Source organism: Mchenga conophoros, linkage group LG3 (assembly GCF_057382185.1).
Source record: "Mchenga conophoros isolate Kocher_MC1m ecotype Shallow Benthic linkage group LG3, M_conophoros_male_GT1.1, whole genome shotgun sequence".
NCBI classification, from domain to species: Eukaryota; Metazoa; Chordata; class Actinopteri; order Cichliformes; family Cichlidae; genus Mchenga; species Mchenga conophoros.
The window spans coordinates 77269754-77296121 of NC_140528.1; the positions used below are offsets into that span (position 1 = coordinate 77269754).

The following is a 26368-nucleotide window of genomic DNA, read 5'->3' on the forward strand; positions in this document are numbered from 1 at the left end:
TAAGAGAGTCCTAACTGCAGAGCACCACACATGCTTTACTGGTCTGATGCATGCAGTCAGGAATGTGTTCCTCTATTTTTGTCGCTTAATGGGACTCAGCAAACAACTTCTAGGTGCATTGATGGGAAAATATTGGCAATGAAAAACACATTTTAGACAAAAAAAAAAAACAGCTGCAAAAACTCTTTTTTGTTAACATTTTTTAGTATTTGAAAATTTGAAAAAAAACCATCATACAGCTCTTTTTTTATTTATTGATGAATGTTGAAGAATATAAATGCAGAAGTGTTTGTGCTTCTGAATCTCTTCACCATCAGTCGATTATCTCTCGGGGTCTTTTACATATAGTCAAGTGGATTTCATTACCCTTTTTTTCTTTGAAATTACTTACAAAAGCTTGTACAGTCACATGCCTTGCTTAATTTGAATAAGAATTGTGTGGTAATTTCATTGTTGCTACTTAACTCGATTCTTATTGGTCCAATAATCACTGAATAGGTGAACAGACTGATAAATGACAGATAGAGAGGTACGATGTGATTAATTGCCATAATTTACCATATTGCTACATCCTTGGCAACTGAGTGATGTCCTGCTGCCAGCTTACCACCTGTGTCATTCAGTCTGGGCATTCATAAATTTGCCCTCCGGCATCAAAATTTGAACATGGGCCAGAAGAACAGAAATATGTATGGAGATGTCAGCTGAAGTTAGAGGCAACTGCCAGTTCTCTCACAAGATTAAATGCACTCTAAATCTGTAGCTACTCCTGCCTTTCACAATCACCTGCTCAAACTCCCAAAGTGCTAAACTTGTTTTTCTTTCTTTCTTTCTTTCTTTCTTTCTTTCTTTCTTTCTTTCTTTCTTTCTTTCTTTCTTTCTTTCTTTCTTTCTTTCTTTCTTTCTTTCTTTCTTTCTTTCTTTCTTTTATTTTTTAATAGGCCTTAATCAGTGTAGTCTTTAGAGATTAAAACAGTTTTTATCTGACAGTGTAAGAGCCTTGGTGGAAGTGGTAATTACAGGATGTTAGCTGAGCAAGCAGTCAGCACAAGTATGTTTATTTTTTTTTAAAAGAATGACTTACTTGGATTATTGGTGGGTCCAGAAAATTTTAGGCATCATTGATGGAACATCAGAAGTGTCACCCAAAAAATACTACTCAAGGTCATAATGCTCAAAGACTTTATTTGACCATTTTCACATCTACCATGTATGCTAGACAGAAGCTGGACATAACAGCATTTCCAACAAAGTGGCTGGCGAGCCCAAACTAATAGGCAGATAGCGCACATACAGTGAACTTGTGTTTATTGATGTGGCCAAAGTTTTTTCAAGTATGTAGGCCAGTACCACAGAATACTTATAATAGACCTCAGTCTTTATATGCAGAATAATGACAAAAAACCAACAAACAAAAAACCAACAAACCTAAAAACAAACTCTGAGGACACACCTGATCAAGCTCCTGAGATGATGTGCCAGTTCTGGTTTAGGAGGTTGAGCAGATCATCTGATAATTGAAAGGCTGGTTTTTCGATCCCTAACCCGAAGTTGCTCTCCGATGAATCCTTCAGAGTGTGAATGTTAGAGAGAAAGTACTTATTTAGAAAAAGCATTGAGGGCAGGGAAAGTGTGGTAGTTTAAATACAGCAAGTTGTACAAAGTGCTTCGAGCACTCAGGTAGAGTATACCAACATCTTTGTACTCAGCTACATCGCTCAACAAAGTCAACAGGACCACATCATCCACAAAGCATAGATATCATCCTGACACCACCAAACCTAATACCTTCTAGGCCCTGGCTGTGTCCAGAAATCCTGTCTGTGAAGGTTTTGCAAGAAATAACAGTTGGACACTGACACCCAACGGGTCTAACAGCACCAAAACATGCTCCCGAACCAACTTTCCAACTGATTTGATTGAATTCCTTCTCCAAGGCCACAAAGTAGGCCGACTGGACAAACTACCACACACCCTCAAGTATCCTTGAAAGGTTAGCAAGCTGGTCCATTGTTCCATGAATACATAATTTCAAGGCAATTCATCAAATATATTAATATTTTATTTTTTACATTTTTTTTGTCTTTGTTCAGGTTAACCGCACACGTCTGGGAATGTGCATTAGTTCAATATGGTCAGTTTGGTAAGAAACCGGGACACTATGGGTCAATAATTAATTCTTATTGGAAGAACGAACAAATGCTATCAGAAATGCTACGCGTGGAGCGTTTGAGTGTTGTGCTTGAGCTGGAGGAAACTGAGCTCCAGCCTGAATTACAGAAAATGGAAACTAAGAAGAACAGACAGCGTCTTGTTAGCCACGGCATTAAAAGTGAGTATCTGCCTGTTCTAAGTTGAGAAAAGTGAGTTCTGGGTAAATTTACATGATGTTTAATGTACTTTACTAGAGCGTTTAATGAGCTAGCTGTCTAGCCTGTCTTCCATACTGGTGTCTGTACAAAACCTTACAGTGCAATTTAGGCCCATTAACCAAAGTCTGGGTGTAAACACTCTCGTTTCATTCTGCGTGATATGACCCCATAACTATGTGATGTTGTGTTTGTGTGCAGATAACATGACGGCAGAGATAGGAGGTCCTGACTGAATCAGGCTATGTGTCACAGCATCTGTATGTCCTCATCACGGCGGAGAACGCAGCACCGACAACCTTGCTTAGTTGGACTCTTTAAGGTAACATCACTTTAGATGTTGTAGAGTGGAGGTGGCTTGGTCTGAACTGGTATAACATATGAGAGGTGATAGATGGGAGATAGGGGAGGAGGCGACGGTGAATCTCAGACGTAGAAGGAGAGATCTGAATGACAGAGGGGGAGGAGAAAAGGGAGGGAAGAAGAGGAGCAAAGGGGAGGGTTTAGGGAAATAGATTTGAGAAAGAGTGAGGGAGGGAGTGTCTGTGTGTGTGTGTGTGTGAGAGAGAGAGCGAGAGACAGACAGTGTGAAGCACGCTGCCAGCACACGCTCGGTGAATGCACTGTGAACGGGAACATGCCGGAAAGCGAGTCACACATGCACACTCACACTTACACGACATGCTGGTCATCTGTGTCACACACCCTCGCACCCGTACACCTTCACAGTGTATACACATGCACACACACCCATCTCCCATATTCACTCCCTTGCACGTGTGCAATCGGGCTGAGAGAAGCCTTATACCGGAGACACAGACTTTCCTCTCACACGGACGTGGACTGTGCAGGTGGACTCGGCAGAACCACACCACACTGCTGTCACCCACCAGTAGACACTTTTGCACGCGCACCGGCAACACAGCACCCACCGTAAGGCAGAGCTACCTGCTTGCACACCCCCCCTTCCTCTGTCACTCCCTTCTCCTCATCACCTCTCCCTCCCACCGTCTCTCTCTGTCTCCCTCTATTCATTCATCTCTCTTCCCCCCCGCTGTGAAGTGGCATGAGTTTCTGAAGGACACAGCGCTCCGCTCTGCTGTGGTGTAGTGCGCTGCTGTTAGAGTTGGTGAGCCTGATCCGACAGGAGGGATAGATAGACTCACTGCACTCCCTCCCTCTCTTTCTTTCCCTCCCTCTCTCTCTCTCTCTCCCCCCCTCTGTGTCGCTGTCTGTCTCTCTGTCCCCGCGCTCTCTCGTTCATGAATGTCACCTCTATCTCTGGGAAATGCTGGATTTGTCAAGTCTCCGTCTTTTTCCCTGTCTTCTCTCAGGGCGCGGGTGAACGCGACGGGGATTCCAGGGGAGCCTGAAAGATGCTGAGGAAACAAGCCGCGCTCCGTTCAGCAGAAGCCGCATCCCTTCATCAGCTTGCAGAGCTGATACCTCAGGTCGGACAGTCACTACTTCTTCCTCTACTTCTCTTGCTCTGACTGTGTTCGAGGTGGAGAATTTTTACAGGTGAAGGCAAAGAAAGGACGGGAGTCACAGGCTGTCCCAACAGTGATACTCCTGTCATTTTGGAGAGTTAATGTGTGGACCCCTTTTTTGTCCCAGTGAACAGCATCAGGCTTCTTATTTTTGGGACTGAGCAGGTGAAGAGGACTAAATTTCATCGTTTTTTTAATGGTTCTGGTTTTATAATGCGACGAGTCCCGTTTTGAGACAAACTTCATTTGTGCTTGGAGTACTCTTAGACTGGGACAGAGGTGTCAGAGGGATAGCGGCTACACTGCACTGGAATTTGGGTGGATAACAACATGACTCGTCCTGGCAGAGGTAGAGTGACATGTGAAAGCTTTACTTGAATCGGTCTCCCAACCACAACGCACAAATCCCAGAAGGACATATAAAGGCAAACGACCACTCATCCAAACCTCCGTGAGCAGTGGTTGTCAGACTTGGGAGGGCTTTTAAAGGATCCACCCTTCTCTTTCCTCCACCTCCAACTCTTCCTCCCTTCCTCTCCTTCTTTTTCTGTTCCCTCCCAGTTGATTCGTCCTAGGAAGCCCCCTCCTCCGCTCTGCACCCCTCCCTCAGTGGTGCTCCGTCGCCCTGGGTGAGTGGGCAGGGGGGTGGCCCACGGTACCCCCCGACACCTGGGTGCCACCGAGCCGCCAGAGGCTGGTGAGGGGGCAGCTGGGTCAGCACTGGGAAGATGGCCGCTCTTGCCAGTTCCCTCATCCGCCAGCGCAGGGAGGTCAAGGACCCCCAGGCAAACCGGCAGATCGCCAGCAAGCGAAAGCCCTGCCCGAAGAGCAACAAGTCACTTTGCCAGAAGCAAATCCTCATATTAATATCAAAAGTTCGATTATGTGGCAGTCGAGGGAGAAAAATGGAGAAAAGACCAGGTGAGTTTGTAAAGGCCTTCCTCATTCAAATCCCCTTTTCCAGTTTGGCACTTCCCCTCTGTAACCCCCACCCAATCCCCTCTTTTTCTTTGCTCTGTTTGCTGGATAACTGAATTTTAGTTGACTTGCCAGACGACAGATTAATCCTCAGCTGTAAAGCCTGTAATTTCAGAGTTCAGGACTTAATCTGAATCTGGGAAACATTCCAGCCCATCTTCCTGGTAGCTGTACCCAACATGTCCTGTGTTTTTTGTAACAGGGCTCGTACAGGAAATGGACAGAGTAAATTCCAGCTAATACACTCAGCTCTGTAACACTCACCACAGGCATCAGCCAACCTGTGCTGTGACTTTAGTGATGACTTTGTCAGGGTGCATGTGGACACATTCACACTCATACACTAACACAGACACGCACACACACTCTGGTAATCTGCAAGCCTACGGTAAATGTGGCCCATGCATGCAGTGATTTACTGGGAAGTAAAAATGTCAAGAGGTCTCTCATTTGTAATTCTGACAGCCATTACTCTCCCTGTGCTTCCTTCAAAACAGGTTAAACACACTTTGGACTAACATGTCTTGTTTGCAAGTTTTTTTTTTCACACTGAACTAAACAGTTGATTTGTTTGATTAGGGTGACCTTGCTGCACAAGTTGCACAAGAGGGTTTGTGCCCCTGATATAAACCTTTGGGGTCTGTTAGAAAATACTTTTCTAAATTTAGATAAAGAGAGGCAGGACTGGGTCGTGAAACACAGGCACACGTACAAGTGGAGTGGACTTGGTCACTGGCAGTGTTGCCAACTCCTCAGTAAGGAAAATCGCTATTGGCTGTCCTAAAAGTCGCTAGAAGTCACTAAATGACGTCATCACCTAATTTGCATAATTGGTCATGCTAATCTAATTGTAACCTACGTTGTTGGAGACAGAAATGACATCGTGGAAGAGACATAAAGTGAGTAAAAAATGTCCTAAATGCACTTAGAATTTATTTAGAACTACAAATAAAATTTCTTTTAGCAGTTATTGTTTTTTTAATGTCACAATTCCAACCCTGCTCCTCTATCCGGGCTTGGACCGGCAGAAGTGACCCGAAATAGGCACTCTGGTAGAGTTACTTTGTGTGTGTTTATAAGTAGTTTTAAACCTTGTGATCCACATAACAGCAAAAGAAGAACTGACTGTGTTACAGTCAGTGCGCGATTCATTTGCAGTTTGGATGCATTGGTGTGAACATCTCCTGCCCTGATAGCGCTTTGGCACAGGCAAGGTGCCCACGGCAGTACCCGCCGCTTGTTGACTGTAAGAGTGATACGCGCTTTCACATCAAAAAGTCGTCATAAATAAGTCTCCAATAACACCAGAAAAAGTCGCCAGATTTGTTGCTAGTCACTTTTTAGAAAAAAAGTCGCTAAGGTGGCAACACTGGTCAACTGGTCGACTGACTTACTTGAGCCTTGAGCCTCACTGAATTAACAAAGGATTAGGAATAGGTGTAACTCTGAGGTTAGAGCTAGCCATATATGCTTTAGAGACAGGGGAAAAAACCAAAATAGATGAAGCACATCATTTTTCAGGTATGTCATTTTATTATATTTGTGCCTTGATTTTTTTTTTTCAGATTTAACCCTACCATCAGATTAGTATGGAATTAAAAACGTATCGATAACTCGAATTTCGAGTTATCTTTCTCGAAATTTTGAGTTTGAGTTTGCTCTTCCAGTCAGTAATCTACATGGAATGCCCCCTCAAAACCGGATCACAACAAATTGGTGCTTTCGAGAGTACGTTTGCTGATAGTAACGCCATTTAATTCAGCTAATAACACAAGGATTTCATCACTTGTGAAGCCACGCTGAAGATAATCAGCAATTTGTGCTTTCATGACTGGCTCTAATACTGATAGCTTAGCTGTAGTATTTGCAGCTGAGGGCTTCAGCTTCCGGGTAATAAGGAAATGACATCATTCACGTAATTACTGATTGGCAGTGCTAACTCAAAATTTTGAGTTATTAACTCGAAATTTTGAGAAAAGTAAGTCAAAATTTCAAGAAAATAACTTGAAATTTTGAGTTATAAATACTTTTTTTTTTAGTGGCAGAAATGGGCTTCCATAGATTAGGGATTTGGGGATCATAAAACTTAATTGTATATTTAATTATTTGTCTTTCTTATATTTTTTAAGCATCTAATTGAACTCAGATGATTGGGAACTACATTGAGGAATATCAACATTCTGCTGTCATTACTATGTTTCACATTATTAATAAAACTTTAGACAATCTGAACAGTTGTGTGTGTGACCGGATGTGATAGTCGACTGACCAGTTTGGACGTTGCCTTTTCCTGTTTACTTGCCCTCCACTGTCCTTTATTGCTACTCTGTGCAAAGTATGCATGTTCCTGTGCACCTGTGTGATATTTATTAGCGGTATGCCGAGTTCTTTGTGATAATTACGTAGGGAAACCTCTGGCGTGTGAAGCAGCATCTGCCATAGAGGCAGCTGCTCTCTATATTATAATTATGGTTGTAAAATATGTTGGACAGGCCGTGGCAGTGCCAGCTCCTTGGGAAAAGGCCACGTGCGCTACCATTCCCATTGTTTAAAGCCATTTACATCCTGCTGGCTTCACTGCTTCTCACACTCCTGTGGATTTATTATCGTAATCACGGGCACGTATGGAGGTTGTGGTTTGAGACACATTACCAGCTTCTCCATTTCAAGTTATGATCTACAGAAGCCTGTGATGAGCACCGCGTGTGACAAGATATCTTCATCATGTGTGCATGTGTCATGGACCCCCCGTGTGTCTGTGTGTATGCTAGCTGGTGAGTGCGAGTTTGAATCCTCATCGTGTGTGAGTTTCTCCCTCCCTCTCAGAGATTTACCCGAGGCTACAGTTGACCCCTGGCCAGGAATAAACAACTGGAATATTCTCGAGCTGTGGCCTCTACCTCCTCCTCTTCTTCCTCCTCCTGGCATCACTTCAGACCAGCTTGCTTACAGCTTACCTTCACTTTGCTTCCAAATGCCTTCCATTGTTTCCATGGGCTTCATTTGACTTCTTTTGGCTTATTCTGCATGCTGTGGCTTACAGTCTGTTGAATAGTCATGTATTTTCATTGGTCGCTGTTATCTGACATGAGCTCCTTTGGCTCTGGTTACCTTTTATTGGTTTCTTTTAACTCTGAGACTGTTAAATTAAAATTCAGCCCAGATTTAACTACAGACATATTACAACACGAGAGCTTTCACAGTAAAAAAAAGAAGAAGCTAAACACATGAACTTATGAATAAGGTGCACATGTGCAAGTATCCCCAAGGCAGGTAGAGAAACACTGATCAACCCCAGAGCACCATTAACTCACTCAAGTTACACGTTAGTCCACAACTCACCAGAAAGCAGCAGTGAATCTTTAACTCCGAGCCAACGTTGTAACATCAGACCACTTGCAATGTGATCTGTGCTGCTTTTTCTCCTTGTTTTTTCCATTGTTCATTAAAAATCGGTCTCTGTCATCCTTACTTGTTTCCATCTGAAGTAACTGGACCTTTTTAGTCGCAGGAAGTCTAAAATGTTTGATGGGTCTTGTTGTGTGTTTAAAAATAAAGCCAATATTACTAGTCTGCTGGTTATTGAAGAGATTGCAGGGTTAAAGTGCTTCTACATTGACTTTACCTTTAAGAACCTGGAAGTTAATCTATCTTTGCTTCCTACTCTATAGCGAATGTTACACAGCTTGAGTTATTGTTGAATGTTCTGATACAACCTATTGGAGAAAAATGTGGAAAGGTTGGTAGTTTTGATACCACTTATGATGTGCTGCAGGTCTTTTCCAGGGAACCCCAAAGGAGATTACACAGCTTGGTGCAAATTTAGGTGGGGATTCAATCCTTTGACGAAGCACACAAAATGCCATATCCTATAAGTAAGCAGAAAGCATTAGTGAAATGATTTATTCAGCCTACCAGAGCTCATTTAATTATGTAATCTTGTAGTGCCATTTTGAATACATTAACCGATGGAAAACTTCAAATCTAGAGAGTTGTGTGGCATGAGTCAGCACAGATGAGCTGCTGTGTGCCAGTTTAACAATCTGCCCACCGTATTTACAGACCAGTGTGTCAGGGACTCTCCACAGACACCTCAAACGTGCACCTCAGTCTTTCCGTATGCCTGTAAGCGTGCGTGTTTACGCTATCGTGTGTCAACCGCTCTCTGCTAGTACGTCACTACATTGTGACTGGATACTTCAGGTTCCCTTTGTTGAAGACCATTTGAGGCTATTGCAGGAGAGGAGGAGGTGTACTCTGAAACAACTGTGTGTGCGTGCGCACGTATGTGTCCTCAAACATTCGCTTTGTACCTGTGCTGTAGTGACGGCCGGAGTGACGTGTGTTTGTGTGTCCTGGCCCGACCCACATACATCTCCCCCTTACCTTCCCTCTTCTACTGTCACCCTGTCTCCCGCTATCTCACTCCTGCACCTCCACACACACACACACACACACACACACACACACACACACACACACACACACACACACACACACCCTCTAACCCTCACCTAAACCATACTAATGATGCCCCAGCACTACAGCCCACTCAGCTTATAACAAGGTCATCTTGCCCCACACAAACACACACACTTACACACACACAAACCACCCTGAGCAGAGACACAATTTCAAGTACAAACATACAAACCCACACACTCATACAGGGACAAACACAAACAAATGATGAGATTTTATGATAATTTAGGTAGAGTGTGTAGGAGAGAGATAATTTCACCCCGGCTTTGTGCTTGTGTGTGTAAGCAGGGTTGATATGATCTAATGAGGATGTTAAGCCGCCTATTGGATATCAAAGCGAAACCAGTATAGCTTGTCTTGTCCTCTGACTGCCGGCTGGAGCTGCTGTGGAAACCTTCCTCTCTTCTGTTAACAGGATAGAATAACACTCGGAGTTGTTTCTGCAGCACGGGGGCCAAGTGTTCATCCAGCAACGGCAAATTGGTGTGTGTGTGTGTGTGCAGCACAGAGAGAAAATCTGCGTGCATTTGTATCAGAGACAAAAGAGGAATGACAGTGTGACAATAGTGGGCATGCACACTTCAGCCTGACTCTGTGTGTGTGCGTGTGAGTGTGTCCGAGGCTCATTGTTGTGTCGTGATACATCAGGGCACATCAGCTCCTCTCATTAACACACACTGATTTATCAATAACGTGCGGCAGCGTTTGGAGAGCACACATTGAACCGGGGCGATTTACTGCCTCGTAGACCGGACACTCTGGACAGGCCACACGAGGGAGGACTATATTTCTTTCTCTGCCTCTCTGTTTGTCTCTCTCTTTATCAGCGTTCTCCCTCTCTCCTCCTGCTGGTCAATCCATCAGCTTTCTCCTTCTCTCTCTATCTCACCTCTCTTTTTTTCTCTTTTCGCCCATAGCTTTGATCACCCCGATCTTCCTCCACACACACATACACTTATCTTTTCAAGGACATCTTGCTTTCTTATAACTGTCCGTCTCTCAGTGTCTTCCTGTGTCTAATCATCTTTTCTTTGGTCCTTTCTTTGTTTATTCACTGGACACTAGAGAGACTCTTGTTATTGTGAATCCATGTGATGTAACATGTGGTTGAGTTGTTAACTGATCACCAGTGGGTGTGATGCATGCCCTATACCAGCTTTATCTTCTAAAATTATACCGGTGTACTAATTTTCAGCAGATGATACATTCTAGGAAAAGTTCAACCCACCATAGACTGTATGGATGTGATAGACCTTGCCACTGTGACATCACACATTGGTGCGCCACCGCAAGGTTGCATTTATCACTATCAGAAAACAAACTTATTATCCACAAAGACCAAAAATGTTGTTTTTACAAGGTTGTAAACTGGATTTTAACTGCAATGTTATTGGGCATTACAGATAAAGTGACTGGAAAGACAACATGTCTATTTAATTAACCCTTTAATGCATCAATTATGACAACAACAATCAGAATTTCATGCATGAAAGGGTTAAATAACAATAATTACAATGAAACACGTCATACATCTATAGTAACATTAAACGACCAGTGGGTGGCAGGATATGGAGTGACAGATCATTGCCCAATGTAATGGTTTATGTGCAAGTGCACCATCAACACTGACACAAATAGGAGAAAACAGCCTTTGAATAGCTGTCCACTGTAGTGACAACTATGCGTGAAAGGGTTAAAACCACAGTCCTTACCCAACATTAGAAAATGGCCCATGTTTATTAAAATGCAACTATAGACAGGAGTTTAAAAGACAACACTTCAAATATTTGTAGCTCTTTCAAGGGTCCCAAAAACACACTCTGATATCACTTGAATTAATTGCATGTTAAAGAAAAATGGATGGATGGATTTAATGGAGACATTGTTACCAGAAAAATCTCTGATGCGAGTTCACAGGAGCCATCGTAAAGCACTTTTTGTGTACCACATTTTTATTTTCAGTTTCTCTGTTACTGACAGTTAGTTAGAGATAACCAGCCTTCAATCTGCTGTCAGCCAAACTACTACTACCACATGCTTCATGCAGTGCATTAGTAGCTGATTACATCCATTGTTTTATAACCGGTTCTGCTCTCCGTCTTTGCCAGTGCGGCAGATGTTGTGTATGAAATGGGGCCCAGAATAAATGATTCAGAGATGCTAACATTTGCCCTGTGTGATGATCAATGTGGGCTTTCAGTCCCGCCCCTCCCAAACAATTGATTTATGGAGACAACCGGCGTTTGTTTTTGCTGCAGAGTTTTTTTGGATCAGCATCAATCATCATTATCAAACAAAATCGAATATTTCTGGTGGAAGTGCCCGTATCTGTGTGTGTGTGTGTTGTATTTTATCTGGCATCTGTCTGAACTGTGGGTGAGCGCTGATTGGGACACGTTTGGTTTATGAAGTCTAGTAGTTCCTACCCTAGTAGGAATAAAGCGAGCTGCTTATATGGCATTTTGTTGGCACGACACGGCACAGCGAGGCACTGAGTGCGTCAAAGTGTAATTAGAGCAGGGCAACGAGTGCCACGATGAGTTTCAGATCTGAAGACGTTGCTCTTCAAATGACCTCCAGTTGAGATCGTATCACACACAACTGAAACTCAGTGTTTGTGTGTGCATGGGAAGACGTTTGAGTTCATCAATCCTAATACTCAACATCCTGCTTTGGCATCAGACACTGTGATTTACCATCTTGAGAGCCCGAGTAACAAATAACAAATAACGTCAAGCCAACGCTACCACCATCACCACCAACCCAACATCGCCTTTCCCAATGTCACAAACCCCTACAGGAAGACTGTCCCTTTAATCAATGCTTGTAGTTTAACCCATTATATTAACATGCTGAGGGCAGCGAAGCCATCATTTGCATTTGATATGCAATCAATTTGCCGCATGGTCTCTGTGCGGAGCCGGGCGAAACGTGCATCACATGGCGATGACAGTTTAGGGGTACAGGGAACACAGACAGACGTACGACTGCAGCAACAATCAAGCGGCACGAGACCCTTCTGTCTAACATGATGACACACAGCAGTGCAGGGAGATCCACATAAGCACACAACACACACGCACGTACATGTCGTGGTCACGCGTTCGGAGTCTGATCTCTCTTTCAGCTCCACCACACAGTGTCCCTGACCGAAGTGAGGTTCTCCAAAAGAAAACTCATGAAATCAGATGCCATTTTTATCTCCCTTTCTTACTCTCTCTGTGTGTGTTTGTGTGTATAAACCTCTCATTCTAACACATACGCACCACATCAAAAGTGCTGTCGAGTGATGTGCAAAGATAAGCTGGCCTTATGGGAAAAGTCTCTGTGTGCATGCTTTTCTGCTTGCGTCTGTATCTGATTACGTGTTAATTTACTCTGATCACAGGGTGGTGGTGTAGGATTTACTGACAGGTGCTCTGGCTAGGGTTGCCAACCGTCCCTTAAAATACGGAATCGTCCCGTATTTAGAAACAAAAGCACACGTCCCGTATTGAGCTAATAAGGGACGCACTTTGTCCCGTAATACAGTGAGAATCAAAAGTAGTCTATAAATGTTAATGGAATTAACGCTTTGTTGGAAAGCATAATTCCCAGCCCCTCTCCTGCTTTGTGACCAATGAGCTGACAGCACACTTATGACAATTCGAGTATGACAATTCAGATTACCGCTCATCTCATTGGTCGATGAAAGGTCGCTTACGGAGAAAATACCGGAAGACAACAGATGACCATACCATACCATACCAACTTTATTTCTAAAGCACTTTAACATAAAACCAGGGTTTCACAAAGTGCTGTACATGTTAATAGCATACGTAAAGAAAATTAAAATGAGATACGATAAAATAAATAGATACAATAAATTAAAACATGTTAAAACAAATTGAGTCAACCCCTCTAATCAATGCCAAAGGCTTCAGCAAATAAATATGTTTTAAGAAGACTTTTAAATTCAGAGACAGAAGAGGCCTGCCTAACATGCAAGGGCAGATCATTCCACAACTTTGGAGCAGCTACAGCAAAAGCACGATCACCTTTAAATTTATACTTAGTTTTCGGTACCTTAAGGAGCTGCTGATTGGCGGACCTAAGGGAACGGGCAGGTGTATATGGTTGTAGTAGCTCCGAGAGGTAGGGGGGGGCCAGGCCATTAAGAGATTTAAAAGCAAATAAGAGAATTTTAAAAACAATCCTAAAATGTACAGGTAGCCAGTGGAGTGAAATTAAAATAGGGGTAATGTGCTCAAACTTTTTTGTTCCAGTTAAAAGACGTGCTGCAGCATTTTGCACAACCTGCAGGCGCCTAATGGACGCATCACTAATCCCAAAATAAAGTGCGTTACAATAATCCAGCCTAGAAGTAACAAAGGCATGGATTACTGTCTGAAAATGCTGTTTCGATAAGATAGGCTTTATTTTGGCTAATTCCCTCAAATGAAAAAAGCTAGATCTTACAACAGCTCTGACCTGGCTTTCAAGTTTAAGATTTGCCTCTACAACAAGACCACAACAAGAAGCATGGCCAACAGGGAAACAAACGCCGACACTGCGGTGCAAGTTTTGGACGTCAGTACACCTAAAGCTGGGCAGACACTGTGCGATTTTCAGTCACGTTATTCAGCTCCTGCTCAAACTGCACGATTGACTCGCAGGGGTTAGAAGTTGGTAGGTCACGATGCAGGGTCTCACACTATACCGCCCGATGCTCTGATGCGACCTGAGTGCTCACACTGTGCCTCCATAACATGAAGGTTATAACAGAAAATCTGTCGCTCTCTCTCTCTCTGTCTTTCACTCACACAGACACACCACCATCAACTTTGCTAAATTGCTAATGAAAAACATGATCAGGCAGCTGTGATTGAGCAGCAGTGTAAATCCAACTATTTTCACGGTTGTTGTGGTCGTGATAATTTTGTGATGCCACATCGAAAAGGCTCGGATGAGCTTTCCAAAGTTCTACAAGTTGTGCCTCCATCACTTGTGTCCAGATCACACGCTGCACTGCCGTGCTGCGCCGTCTTTTTCACCGACGTTTACGTGTTTGCGCGTGAGCAGTGTGAGCGGCTCACGAGCGATTGATGATCGGGAGCTGCTCGAGGTGTTAATCGCTTCTCGTTACCCCACGTATACTACACGATGCACGATGAAGGCCAAAATCGGGCCGATCACCAAATCGGTCGCACGACTCAAAAATCGGCTCAAAATGGGCCAAAAATCGCACAGTGTAAGCCCAGCATTAGAGCAGCAATGTTTGTTCGCTCAGAGAAAGAAAAATAGGCTGCAAAAGTACAGGGAGGAATGGGAAAAGGAAAACACCTGGCTGGGAAAATACACCATAACACCTTTAAAGCGCACTGCACTGTGTGCCGGCGCACTTTTTCCATAGGCATGCTTCTAGTGGTGGGCACATGAAGAACATGAGGGGCGTGAAAGCTCGGGGAACCCTTAACCAATTTCTTGTCCACCAGGCCACGGCAGAAGCAGATATGGTATGTAAACACTGGTTTGTTGTTTAAACCCTCTGGTTAAGGTTAATATGGGCATGTGCAGTGAATATCAGCGCTATGTGGCCAGAAGTGTGATAATATAACTTATTTTGTGTAATAAACACCTGCAAGGATGGATGATTACAACAAATAGATCACTAATACATAAAAGTAATACATAGATGAATAATGATGATGAGTTATGATGCGTAATCATGGGAACAAGTGGGTTTACAAACCTGATTAGCTTTAGAAAAGCTGAAATAATACCTCAACTGAAGCCAGTTGTACTAAATGCACTAAATGTGCACAGTTACAAGAATGATTTTGTTCTATTGTTTTCTATTAATTTATATAATTTTAAGTTAAGCAGGACAGAGTTCTTTTAAAGAAAGATTTACTTATATCCTCAAAAGTTAAGCATGACAGGCTTCTGTTTAAGAAAGAGACCTGTTTTACTGTGTTAATGTTGTCATTTTGAGCTAAAAATAAATGGCTAAATGATCATTTGTTTCCCATATGGTCATATCACAAAGAATATGCATCTGCTTAAATCAAATTCAAGTCAAATGGTTAAAAAATAATTTCACACACAAAAAAAAGAGCTACCACACTGGGAAGGGTGAAGACAACTGGGTTGCCCGGCCCTGGCCACGAGGTGTCCCTTATTTATTTTTCAGGGAGTTGGCAACCCTAGCTCTGGCCCGTGGCAGATCAGCACACAGCACACACGAGCAACCCTTTTCTTTATAGCTTCTTTATATAATTCTTTTAAAATGTTGCTAACATGGGGTTAGACTTGTTATGTTTTCTTCTATAACTGGTCATTAGAAGTAGATCTCCAGGCTTTCTGAAGGTCTTTTAGAGTTTTTCTTTGGACATTTCTTTTCACTTATATCAGTCCAGTCCTTGCACATGATCATTTTCAGAGGAATAACTAAAAGGACGAACCAGTGTTGTGTTGCACTGACAACAAATAATTTTAAATTATTTTTTTGGGCACTTTGTTACTAATAACCTGTCATAAAAATATAATTTGTTCGATTTTCCTTTAATTGAATCAACAACAAAAAAATACCACTACCAACAAGATGATTCTTAAAGAGCTCTTAGCAGATTAGCAAAACATGCTAATCTGCTAGTAGTTTAGCATGTTTTGCTAATTGGCTAATGTCCCTACAAAATTTGAGAAACTGGTTAAGTGAAGGACAAAAGAAGAAGTGGCAGGCCTAAGAACTATCTGCGGCACATGAACAGCATAGAAAGTCGTGTCTTTAAGAAATAGGACAAAAGATCCAGCAAAGACCTGACACAGGGCTTGAATAGCTTCATTTATTAGCATGACAATCCCAAACACGCTGCCAGTTAAAGCATACCTGAAGAGGAAAACATACCATTGATCACTGAGAGCCTGGACATCAACATTAATAAAGCAGTGTGGGATTATCTTGACAAAGAATGAAAGAAAAGAAGAGCTTTGAATACCCTTTAAGAAGCCTGGAGAACTATTATTGAACACCACTTAAAAAAATTACAAGAAAACCTGTCTAGAAGAGTTCAAGCTGTGTTGTTCAGGTTTTTTTTTTAGTTTTTTTTAGTTTTTTTTTTTACCTTTTTTATTATAGGTTAGCATGTTTTTCAACAAATCCCTGCACCTACCTCCTGTTTTCCTAGAAAAATATAAAGAGTGTGGTTCAAGACTTTTGCAATCTACTATATACCAACCAAAGTGTGATCTAGTTTCCAGTCCATAAACTTCAGCTTGCACAAGTCATTCAAAGTAAATTTATAACAGAAAACCTGCCCAATGAGCTGGGTTTGGACTTTAACAGCCAGGGGCTTCTAAGACTGCTATGAATGATATTAACCTAAATTACAAGATCCAGAGCTTCTGGCATATGATCCATCCAAAGAACTCAGTGTGGCAAGTGGACTACTGCTGCTTTCATTCCAATTTTAACTAAATTCCTCATGGAAGTGTAATACTGAATCAAGTGTCCCTTTTATTGATGTCTGAGCAAGAGCGGCTATATGGCAGCATACTGTATGATAAACAGGGCTGCTTCCAATATATTTGTATTTTGCAGTGAAGAGAAACGTATTCAGCCACAAACACAGGGAGACACAAGCACACGCAGGACCAAATCCCAGGACCCCCACAGATATTTACCACTTGTCCTGTACTGTATTTACAGTGCTGTTTCCAAGTCACTGCACGAATAATCCTGCATTACGCCTCTTACGAGTGTCTATAGAGAGGCAGCAGAGGCAAATGTCTTCCTTATATAATCATAATTGATTGTGTTAGTGTACAGACATTGAACAGGTACAGCTTTTCAGACAACTCTCCAACGGATACGCACACAATGTGTGCACAGTAACACAAACACTACTGTACTTGTTTTGGAAAGAAATGTGGCAAATTGCATAGACAGACTTGCAGTTTACATTTGCAGTACACACACACACACACACACACACACACACACACACACACACACACACACACACACACACACACACAGGTGATAAAAGAGCTGCAGTCTACACTGTATCACCCTCTTTAGGCAGGTCTGTAGTTTTAATACTGTGTAAATCTTAAACTGGAACCTACAGCACACACGTTTCTTATGTAAAGGATTTTCTGTTAATTTCTTTTATATGTCACACACATAATTCATATGTATATGCATGTGTTTGTGTGTGTGTGAGTCATCTTGCTGATTGCGGCATCCTGTCTACCTGTGTGTTGTTCCCCAGCGGTACACAAGCACAGGTGCATAACGTGCCCTTCACTTTAATGTGCCATCAATCTGGAAAGCTGGAGGCAAGCCAAAGTGCAACCTTCCCAAGCCACTGCACACATCACGTATGGACACACGCAGCCATACGTGTGTGTGCGGTTAATGTATGGTGGAAATGCTTGCCTTAACATGAGAGTTTGCATAGAATCGAGAGGAGAATTTCTTCTAATCCCGGGGCTTTCCCTGTGCCATTAAATTATCCATCATGCAATTAGGTTGTCATTCATCAGAAATGGGCAGAGACGGATCGAGAGTGATAGAAGGTCCTCTTCACCATTTATTAAGTCTGCACTGAGCATTAAAATCTTATAAGTCAAATGAAAAATTTCAATTTGTAGATCTTTGATCAGCCTGCTCTGTTATTGTCCTTAAACCAAGCAGAAATATCACAAAAATGTCATCTCTCAATTTTTAGCAAAGATGAATTGGCATAATAATCTGCAACCAAATTTTTTAAGGTGTAAATTGGACACGAATAAATGCTACACTATATGGTTGAATTTTTGTGTGTATAAGCTGCAATAATTAGCACTCTTACACCAACTATGTTTTAAGCATCTAAATCAGTGGTCACCGAATGGTGCACCGAAGCCAAGTGATTATATCATAATTATTATTATAAGTCATGGTCCTTGAGATTTGTTCTGAAGTGGTGTAATTGAAATCAAACTGAAACTGGTTCTTTGCTAATTAGCATACAAGATGCTTGCAGCTACAATAACATCAAATGTTTGTTTGGAAAAACCCGTTTTGAAACTGTGAAATGCCAAAATCCAAATACATGTATGCAATGTACGTTTATATGTAGTCTAATAATTTGCCTCAGCTGCTTTAGCCTACTTCCTTTTCACAAAATAAAAGGAAATACTTAGCTTATCCTTTACATCTTACAGGGCAAAGCTAGCACAGTGGGCTACTTCTATTTACTATTTCTCTTACTTCATCATGCAGCACATCTTGGCGAGCACAAGCTCTCTACAGGAGTGCAGGTGTGTTGCTTGAGTGGAACAGCTCGGTTATTAGTTCTTAATTTGCATACTTAACATTAAGACAAATGCATCAGTGGCAGCTGTCGTCGCGGGCCGCCTAACGGGTATTAGCGGTGTAGAAACTATTGGCGTTGCAACTGCTGTGTTTACACAACTCTGCTAGCCAGCAAGACAGCGGCTGGTCTAGCTGTACACTAACTGCACCTTATCCGGTCTTTAAGTCTGACATCATTAGCCTTGTCTGGGCTCAAACTCCGCTGCAGGTCCATAAGTCAAACAATCACTGCGGCATCACTGAGAGTTGAAAACTGTCTAAATTCTTTCATCTGTGATAAAATGATCAGTGTGGCTGCTTTACCAGGTGTAACAATTACGTTTAACATCCAGGCATCCATGAAAACGGAATTTATGACATTTAACGGAGTTAGAAATTAGCAGGAAGTTAGCTCGCTACCTTCCATCATACATAAATACAATATAGCATGTCCTGACTGAGGGATTTTGGAAACAAATTAAAATGTACAGCTCTGCTATCACTTCCGACATAAATGAAGACAGAAAACTAAACAGCAGTGACGTTTGTAGGGTTACTGAAGTTTGGCTAGCTGGTATATAATGATGTGCTACGTGACCGCTAGTGACACAGCTATGTTAGCATAATATAAACACGCAAACTTTTTTCCACTCAATAGTTAACATGAGGATTCTCAATGGTCAGCGACAAATGTAATCGCATGGCAGGATGCTGTAAACAGACCAAACTTCAGGCAGGAGAACAACTGAGAGAATCCATCCACAATATGAGGTTAGTCATTCATATAGTGCTGCATGAGCTGTAGTTACATCCAGAGATGGGCAGTAACGCGTTACTTGTAATCTGATTACTTTTTTCAGGTAACGAGTAAAGTAAGGAAATACTATTGCAAAAATGGTAATTAGATTACCATTACTTTCCTGCAGGAACGCTGCGTTACTGCGTTACTAAAACCGTGATTTTTTTGCGAGAATGTCTCATGACAGTGACGTAAGCGAGTGCGACGTTCGTGACAACAGCTGTGTGCAGATCAACAATGGATCATATATCGAGTGCGGGAGACAGTATGAGCATGCAGTGTTTAAACCGTGGAAGTACTGACTTTATTTTGAGTTTGATTCCATAAAAAGTGACAAAACATTAGCGTCCGTTGTGCGTGGGAAGAAAACTTCTTTTTACAGCGAAAAAAACCCCCTAAACTTCCAAGCAAGCACCGAGTGCGCAACGGCGTAATGGGAAACTCACAGAGAAACTCGCGGATTCTTCAACTGACCGCGGCACACCTGCACCAGGGTAAACATCCGCCTAACCCACTCCTGCTTTACAGGTGAAAATAGAGCAACAGGATCGCTAGTCTTTGATGTTATTTATTTTCAGCTGTGTTTTACTTAGAGATGGACCGATCCGATATTACGTATCGGTATCGGTCCGATACTGACCTAAATTACTGGATCGGATATCGGAGAAAAATAAAAAATGTAATCCGATCCATTAAATATCACGAAAGCACCTCACAAAACTTGCAACACGCCGTAACTCGCCTCAGAACGTCGGAGCAGTATGCATCACGTGATAGAGCGGCTGTCTCTGGATAGCATTTGGAGCTTCGCTAGCAACCTGGCATTTCATCTCCGACAAAGTTATCCTCGAGAGAAGTAAAGCAAGTGTGTAAGTCCATCTCTGAATGTTTGTAAAGCATTCCCACGTTAAGCTTAACGAGCGACTGCCTCTCGCTCTCCGGCTGCTACTTCAATCGTGAAACTGCTAATGATCAGCTGATCGGCTTTTCTGTCGTGAGTCTCTCTTGTTTGTTTTTGGTCCACTTTGCGCCAGAAAGAGCAAACCAGCGGCTGAACAACAGCAGCACGTTTAAGCTTGATAAGCTGTTGTTACAATTTATTTAATATTACTTTCTACACCAGGATCTTTTTCTACGTAGCTGACGGCTGGTAACTGTGCAGGGGCGGATCTAGCAAAGTTTAGCCAGGGGGGCCGATAGGGCATTAACTGGGAAAAGGGGGACAAAGACATACTTTTCTTTCTTATTCTCATTTAAAATGTCTAGCTTTTAATAAATAATTATCTGACACCCAAAGTTTTAATTTGATGTAAAATGAATAGAAGTCAATTACTGTATATAGTAACTATTAAGTCTAATATATATACCCTAGTAAGCTATAGTACTTTTTACTTTGGGAAGGTACCATCTGTGCAGTCTGCAATTTTGTTGAAGAAATATGTTGAATCTATTTAATATTTCTTGAAAAATAATTGATTTCTGTGCATTTTTTTTTCACACTGCATCAAATTAAGGTTGATTACGTTGATTAAGCATCATGAGGTGGAGCGTGAGGGGTGGTTCCCTATTTTTTATTTATTTATTTTTGTTGTTGCTGGGAGTTGGAACCCTATTAGTTAGGTTGCTTAATATTTACGCTAAGTACTCTTTAAAATACCAGAATAGTGAGGATGGTGTAGGTCTAAGTTTATTAGATTGATCAGTATTGCTGAACTATGAAATATTTTTTTTGTATACAGGTATAACAGAATAGCTTTAGTGTAGTTGTTGTTTTAAACTTGAGTATGAACTTGCAGACTTGCAAAATGCAGCAAGATATTTTAAAAAACAGTTTTGTTGATTAAAAAACACCATATCGGATTCATATCGGTATCGGCAGATATCCAAATTTATGATATCGGTATCGGTATCGGACATAAAAAAGTGGTATCGTGCCATCTCTAGTTTTACTTGCATCTATTTGAAAGACTGAGTGTAAACACAAAAAAATATTTTATTTTATGTGCTGGAATGTGCAGAAAATAGGTTTAAATGTTAAACAAATTTCTTCCAGTCAGAGAATGGCGCATATAATTAAATTTTTGCTTGATGCATAAAGTTAAAAGGTTAAAACTAATAAAACAATTTTTAAAAAGTGTCACGGCTGGCGGAGTGAGCCGTGTGGAGTGGAGGAAAAGGAGGACCCAAAATGCAGCAACTGATGATACGAGTGAAGTTTATTTACACGGTGGCAGTGGCAAAAACAGGCAATGAAGCATGAGTAATGACAAACCTAAACTGGGAGAAACTAAAGAGCAAACCTGAAATCTACAAAACTGAGAGCGGAGCAGAGAGACGCAGACTAAGGAACAAGATACCAAGAAACACAGACGAGCCGACAACGAACAAAGACCGACACACACACACACACACACACACACACACACACACAAGGTAATCGGGTAATCGCACACAGGAGGGAAGAACAGCTGATCTGAATACACATGATGACTGGAGGACACAAGCTGAACACAATGACAACAGACACAGACCTTCAGAATAGAACAGGAAATCTAGGGCACGAGCCTTCAAAGTAAAGCAGGGAACACAGACTGATTTACAACACGACACGGGGACATGAACAGAGCACCAAGGACAGACACAGGTAGGGCTGAATACACACCAAACTTCAGGTTCAACCCTAAACTAATACAAAATCAGAATAAACACGAGGCACAAAAATGACTTCAAAGAAACACAAAACGCTGGGTCAAAATGACCCAGGACCATGACAAAAAGAGACTTTTCCATTTGATTACATTTTGTATGATGAATTATGCAGAAAAAGTAGAATTGGGCTGAAAGATCTATTGCTTTATCACCTATTCAGGTTGTAAATCGTATTTTTAAAAAGTAACTAAGTAACTAAGTAATTAATTACTTTTGAAAATAAGTAATCAGTAAACTAACGGGATTACTTTTTTGGGGAAGTAATCGGTAATTAGTTACCGATTACTTTTTTCAAGTAACTTGACCAACACTGGTTACATCGTACAGTTTTAAAAACTGAGCTTTAAAATGATTAGCAGTAATAAAAGTTTTTAGGGGCTTTTTGAGAATAAATAGAAGAAAATACAAAACATTAAACATGTTAAAAACAGTAAAGCCATATTAAACGAGACTACTTTGGGCCCGGAAGCAGGATTTGTCACGTCATCACTTAAAGACCGGATACTGACAGACGATGTGCTTTGCTTTCATAGCTAGGGATTCCATGCCTTTTACCGTCTCAGTAAACTACGACCCATAGTGGTCAAGCAATACTAACTTAATTCTACTAATCTGAGTTTGACATACTTGCCTTGCAGCACTGAGTGGATGATCTTTCACCAACCTCTCTCTTCCACCGCGCTTTCCAAAAGCCATACCCGCAACCTTGTGGTTGTTAGTTCAAATTCATTGGCCAATGTTTAGCGTCATTTCGTTATGTGTCCCAACATCCAATGGCATGTCACATTGTTTTCATGACCGTGCCCTCGCCCCAGGTGCAGAGGCCTATTTCTGTTCAGGAATGTTGCAGTTCCTACCTCTACATTTATTTTTTAAAATATATAATTAGCACAGCGTGGCCGTGCAATGTTTAATGTTTTTTTTTTTTTTTACGTTTTTATTCATATTAATTATATTTTCACTTATTACCTCTGAATTATTGAAACAGACCAAGATGACATAAAATTTTCAGCAAAATTATCATTCAAATACTCCTTTAATTATTAATTGTTCTCATTAATTTTTGATCATTTTATATATTTTTCCATAGTATTACATTTGAATTTAACAGTTCACAGTTAACAATGTAACTATGCATATGTATAAAAATATATTTAAAAAATAAGAAAATATGTTTTATTACATTTACAGTGATTTTATGTTATTTTACATTTGACATGTAAAATCACAGTTTATTTATGTAAATTTAATGATATTCTAGAAAAACAGTAAAAAAAACTGTGAACTACACAGTAAAATAGAGAAGGTCTCTCCTTCCCTTCCCCCCCAACCAGTCACTACAGATGCCTGCCCCTTCCTGAAGCTGGTTCTGCTGTAGGTTACTTCCTGTTAAAAGGGAGTTTGCCTTTCCCCACTGTCACCAAGTGCTTGCTGTTAGGGGGTTGTTTGATTGTTGGGGTTTTCTCTGTGTTATTGTAGGGTCTTTACCTTGCAATATAAAGCTTGAACAGGTGACTATTGTTGTGATCTGGTGGTATTTAAATAAAACTTAGTTGAAGAAGCAGAAGAAAATGGATGGATTGACTTGATGTTTTATTCTGTATGACCAAAAGCAAGTGAATGGGCCCAAAACTCATCAGCAAAGTATTTACTGAGGTCAGGACCCTTTTTCCCCATTAGACTTCTATAGGACCAGAAGTGTTTGTGCAGTCACAGTTCAAGTCAGGTTTGACTTATTTAGGAGTTACTTAAAGAATCTTTACGCAAAAAAGCTAACGCAGTCTGCTTTAGTCTGATTCCGTCATTGATATGGTTAAAATATTTACCTGTTCTAAATTTGTATACAGATATAGAAATGAAAATTATACCCAGCTCAATGAGCTGCTACTGTTATGTGTGGTTATGTGTTTATGAAAGGCAGCCAGGGTACCTAGCTGTTTTTAATCCTTAACCTCCTAAGACCCGAACTCTTCCATGGCATGCATTTTTAATTTCTCTTTGATATTTGGGCATATTGAATGTAAAAACAAAGAATTACAGATTTGTTTTTTTTTTTACCTAATTTTTGTTTCCAAGAAAAACGAGAGCTACATATGAGGATATTCGTTTAAAATTTTGATAGAACAGTAGCAGTATAATGTCCTCATAAGTGGATATCAGGTGCTTGTAGAGCAAAATTGAGAATTTTGGTCTAAAAACCCAAAATGTGATGTCCACATATGTGGACGCCATATGGTGTAAGCCACCCAAGGCCTTTGCGCCATGAAGACAGCCATTCAAAGATATTTATCATCATTATTTTTAAACCATTTGAGTTTCATTAGACATGCTGAAGTGGTAAATGATGGGAGTGTCGGGTGCTGACATTCAGTAAGGTCACAATGCAGATTTAGACTCATGATGTTTTCTTCCATAATGACTCAAATCTCTAGAACATCAATCACGTCTTTAATAACTAATAAGTTAACCCATGTTTTCATGCAGGCATAGGTGGTGAAGCATTGAATACTTACATAACTTATAACTTATTTAACCCCTTTTTCATCACAAATTTATGTCCGTCTTCTCTTAAATGTAACCTCATCATTTCAACACACCTTATTGCAGATCTGCAATCAGTTGTAGGTTCATTGCACATTCATACAGGCTGAGGTATTTCACATATGTAGGCTTGTATGTTTATGACAGACTAACAAGCTAATGCCTAGTGCCTAATGCAGAGCTGAGGAAATTCCAGTGTTGTGTACCAACTCTACCCATTCACATAAGGCTATGCCAGCGTCTTATATGCTTTCTCTTGAGTGCAAGGACGTTTCTTGGTTGATTCTAATTGAAAAAACAAAACTGAAAAAAGACCTTGTGATTAGGGTTGGAAGACCTCTCAAACGATCAATTCTCAAAAAAGTGCTCCAGCTTACTACACATAAGTTCTTGTACAACTATAATCCAAGTGAAAATGAACTTTATTTGACTTTTTAAAATTGTATTTGTATAGCTCTCTGCCACTACACCTTTCAGATGCCGGTAGGTGCTGTTGTTACTTTGCTGTGTTTGGCTAAGTTTTGTACTTCTTCTAACAAAATGCAGAGAGCGTAGCTGAGCGGTGTATCGTGTGTCCGACAGGTTTTCTTTGTGATACCTGGTTCAACAAAACCTAAGATCTCAAACAAAGATAATGGCTATCATGGCAGAAAAAAACCCTTTTCCGTTAAGCTACGATTTCTGCTTCAGGCTCAGTGCACAGAGCCTTAAACATGTCTGACACTAGGACTGACACTTGACTCTTCTTTTACACAAAACAAACCTATCAGGAAGAAACCAGAGATAAAACTTATTCTTGCATTATCTAAATTCCTGAAACAGAATTCATGTAAATTCCTTTGTGCTTACAGTTTGTGCTTCTTTAATGCGACTGCATGGGGCCATCTGGGTGTATCAGCCCCACAGGTTTCATGTATAATGTGTTCTGTGATCTTTTAGTGTCACTTTGGTGCTTTTTATAAAAGATTTTTTCCATGACTCTGAACACAACCTGGTCCACAGCTTGTTATATGTTCAGCATAAGTTACCACGGCAATTCTAGTGCCAGAGTTAGATGCCCCTCCCACTGTCATGGAGGAGATCTTTGCCTAATCTGGCAGATGATTGGCTGACAGATGTAAGGAAGCTCACAGGGGCGTACAAAACTACAGAACGTTTCTCAGATGTTCTCTGGTCGCTCCTTCCTTTCACCTTACGTCAACCTTCTTTGATCTTTATGTTAGTTCATGTTTAATAAATTATATTTTCTTAGAGTAGTTCTCTTGTGTTGGCTCCTTCTCTGTCATTTACCTCGAGCCATTTCCTGACAAATGGGGGTTCTCGTCATCTTGGGTGCAAGAGATCCAAGGCGGTGATGCTGGATGATTCTCCTATTTGACACAAATTTGCATGAGGACATAGACAAGTGAGAAGAAGTGATTGGACACAAGACAATTTCTTAAATAAAAATAAATAACCATAAACATAGAATGTGGGTTAATCCCCAGCGGTACAGTTTCCTAATAGCTTGGAAAAATGTATTCTCCAGGGTCACATGCTTGCTTGTATGTGATTTGTTAGCACAGCTCCTTTCTCCAGTTGGAGAAATGATTGACCAGTTTACTATGGAGCCAGAATTTTAAACAGGGGAAACTACCCATCTGTATTCATTAGAAACTGCAACAGGGTAATGACCACAAAG

At 41.1% G+C, this 26368-nt stretch overlaps 1 protein-coding gene across 1 annotated transcript in view; it reads left to right on the top strand.

The window, feature by feature from the left end:
* The first annotated feature begins 3668 nt into the window (after window positions 1–3668).
* fgf11a (fibroblast growth factor 11a) overlaps window positions 3669–26368 on the top strand; it is a 116374-nt gene continuing 93674 nt past the window's right edge. Inside the window, exons 1-2 of the mRNA XM_085267337.1 lie at window positions 3669–4208; window positions 4421–4780. Of these exons, the coding sequence (XP_085123463.1) occupies window positions 4588–4780 (193 nt within the window). The 5' untranslated portion in view covers window positions 3669–4208; window positions 4421–4587. The remainder of the gene's footprint in view (window positions 4209–4420; window positions 4781–26368) is intronic.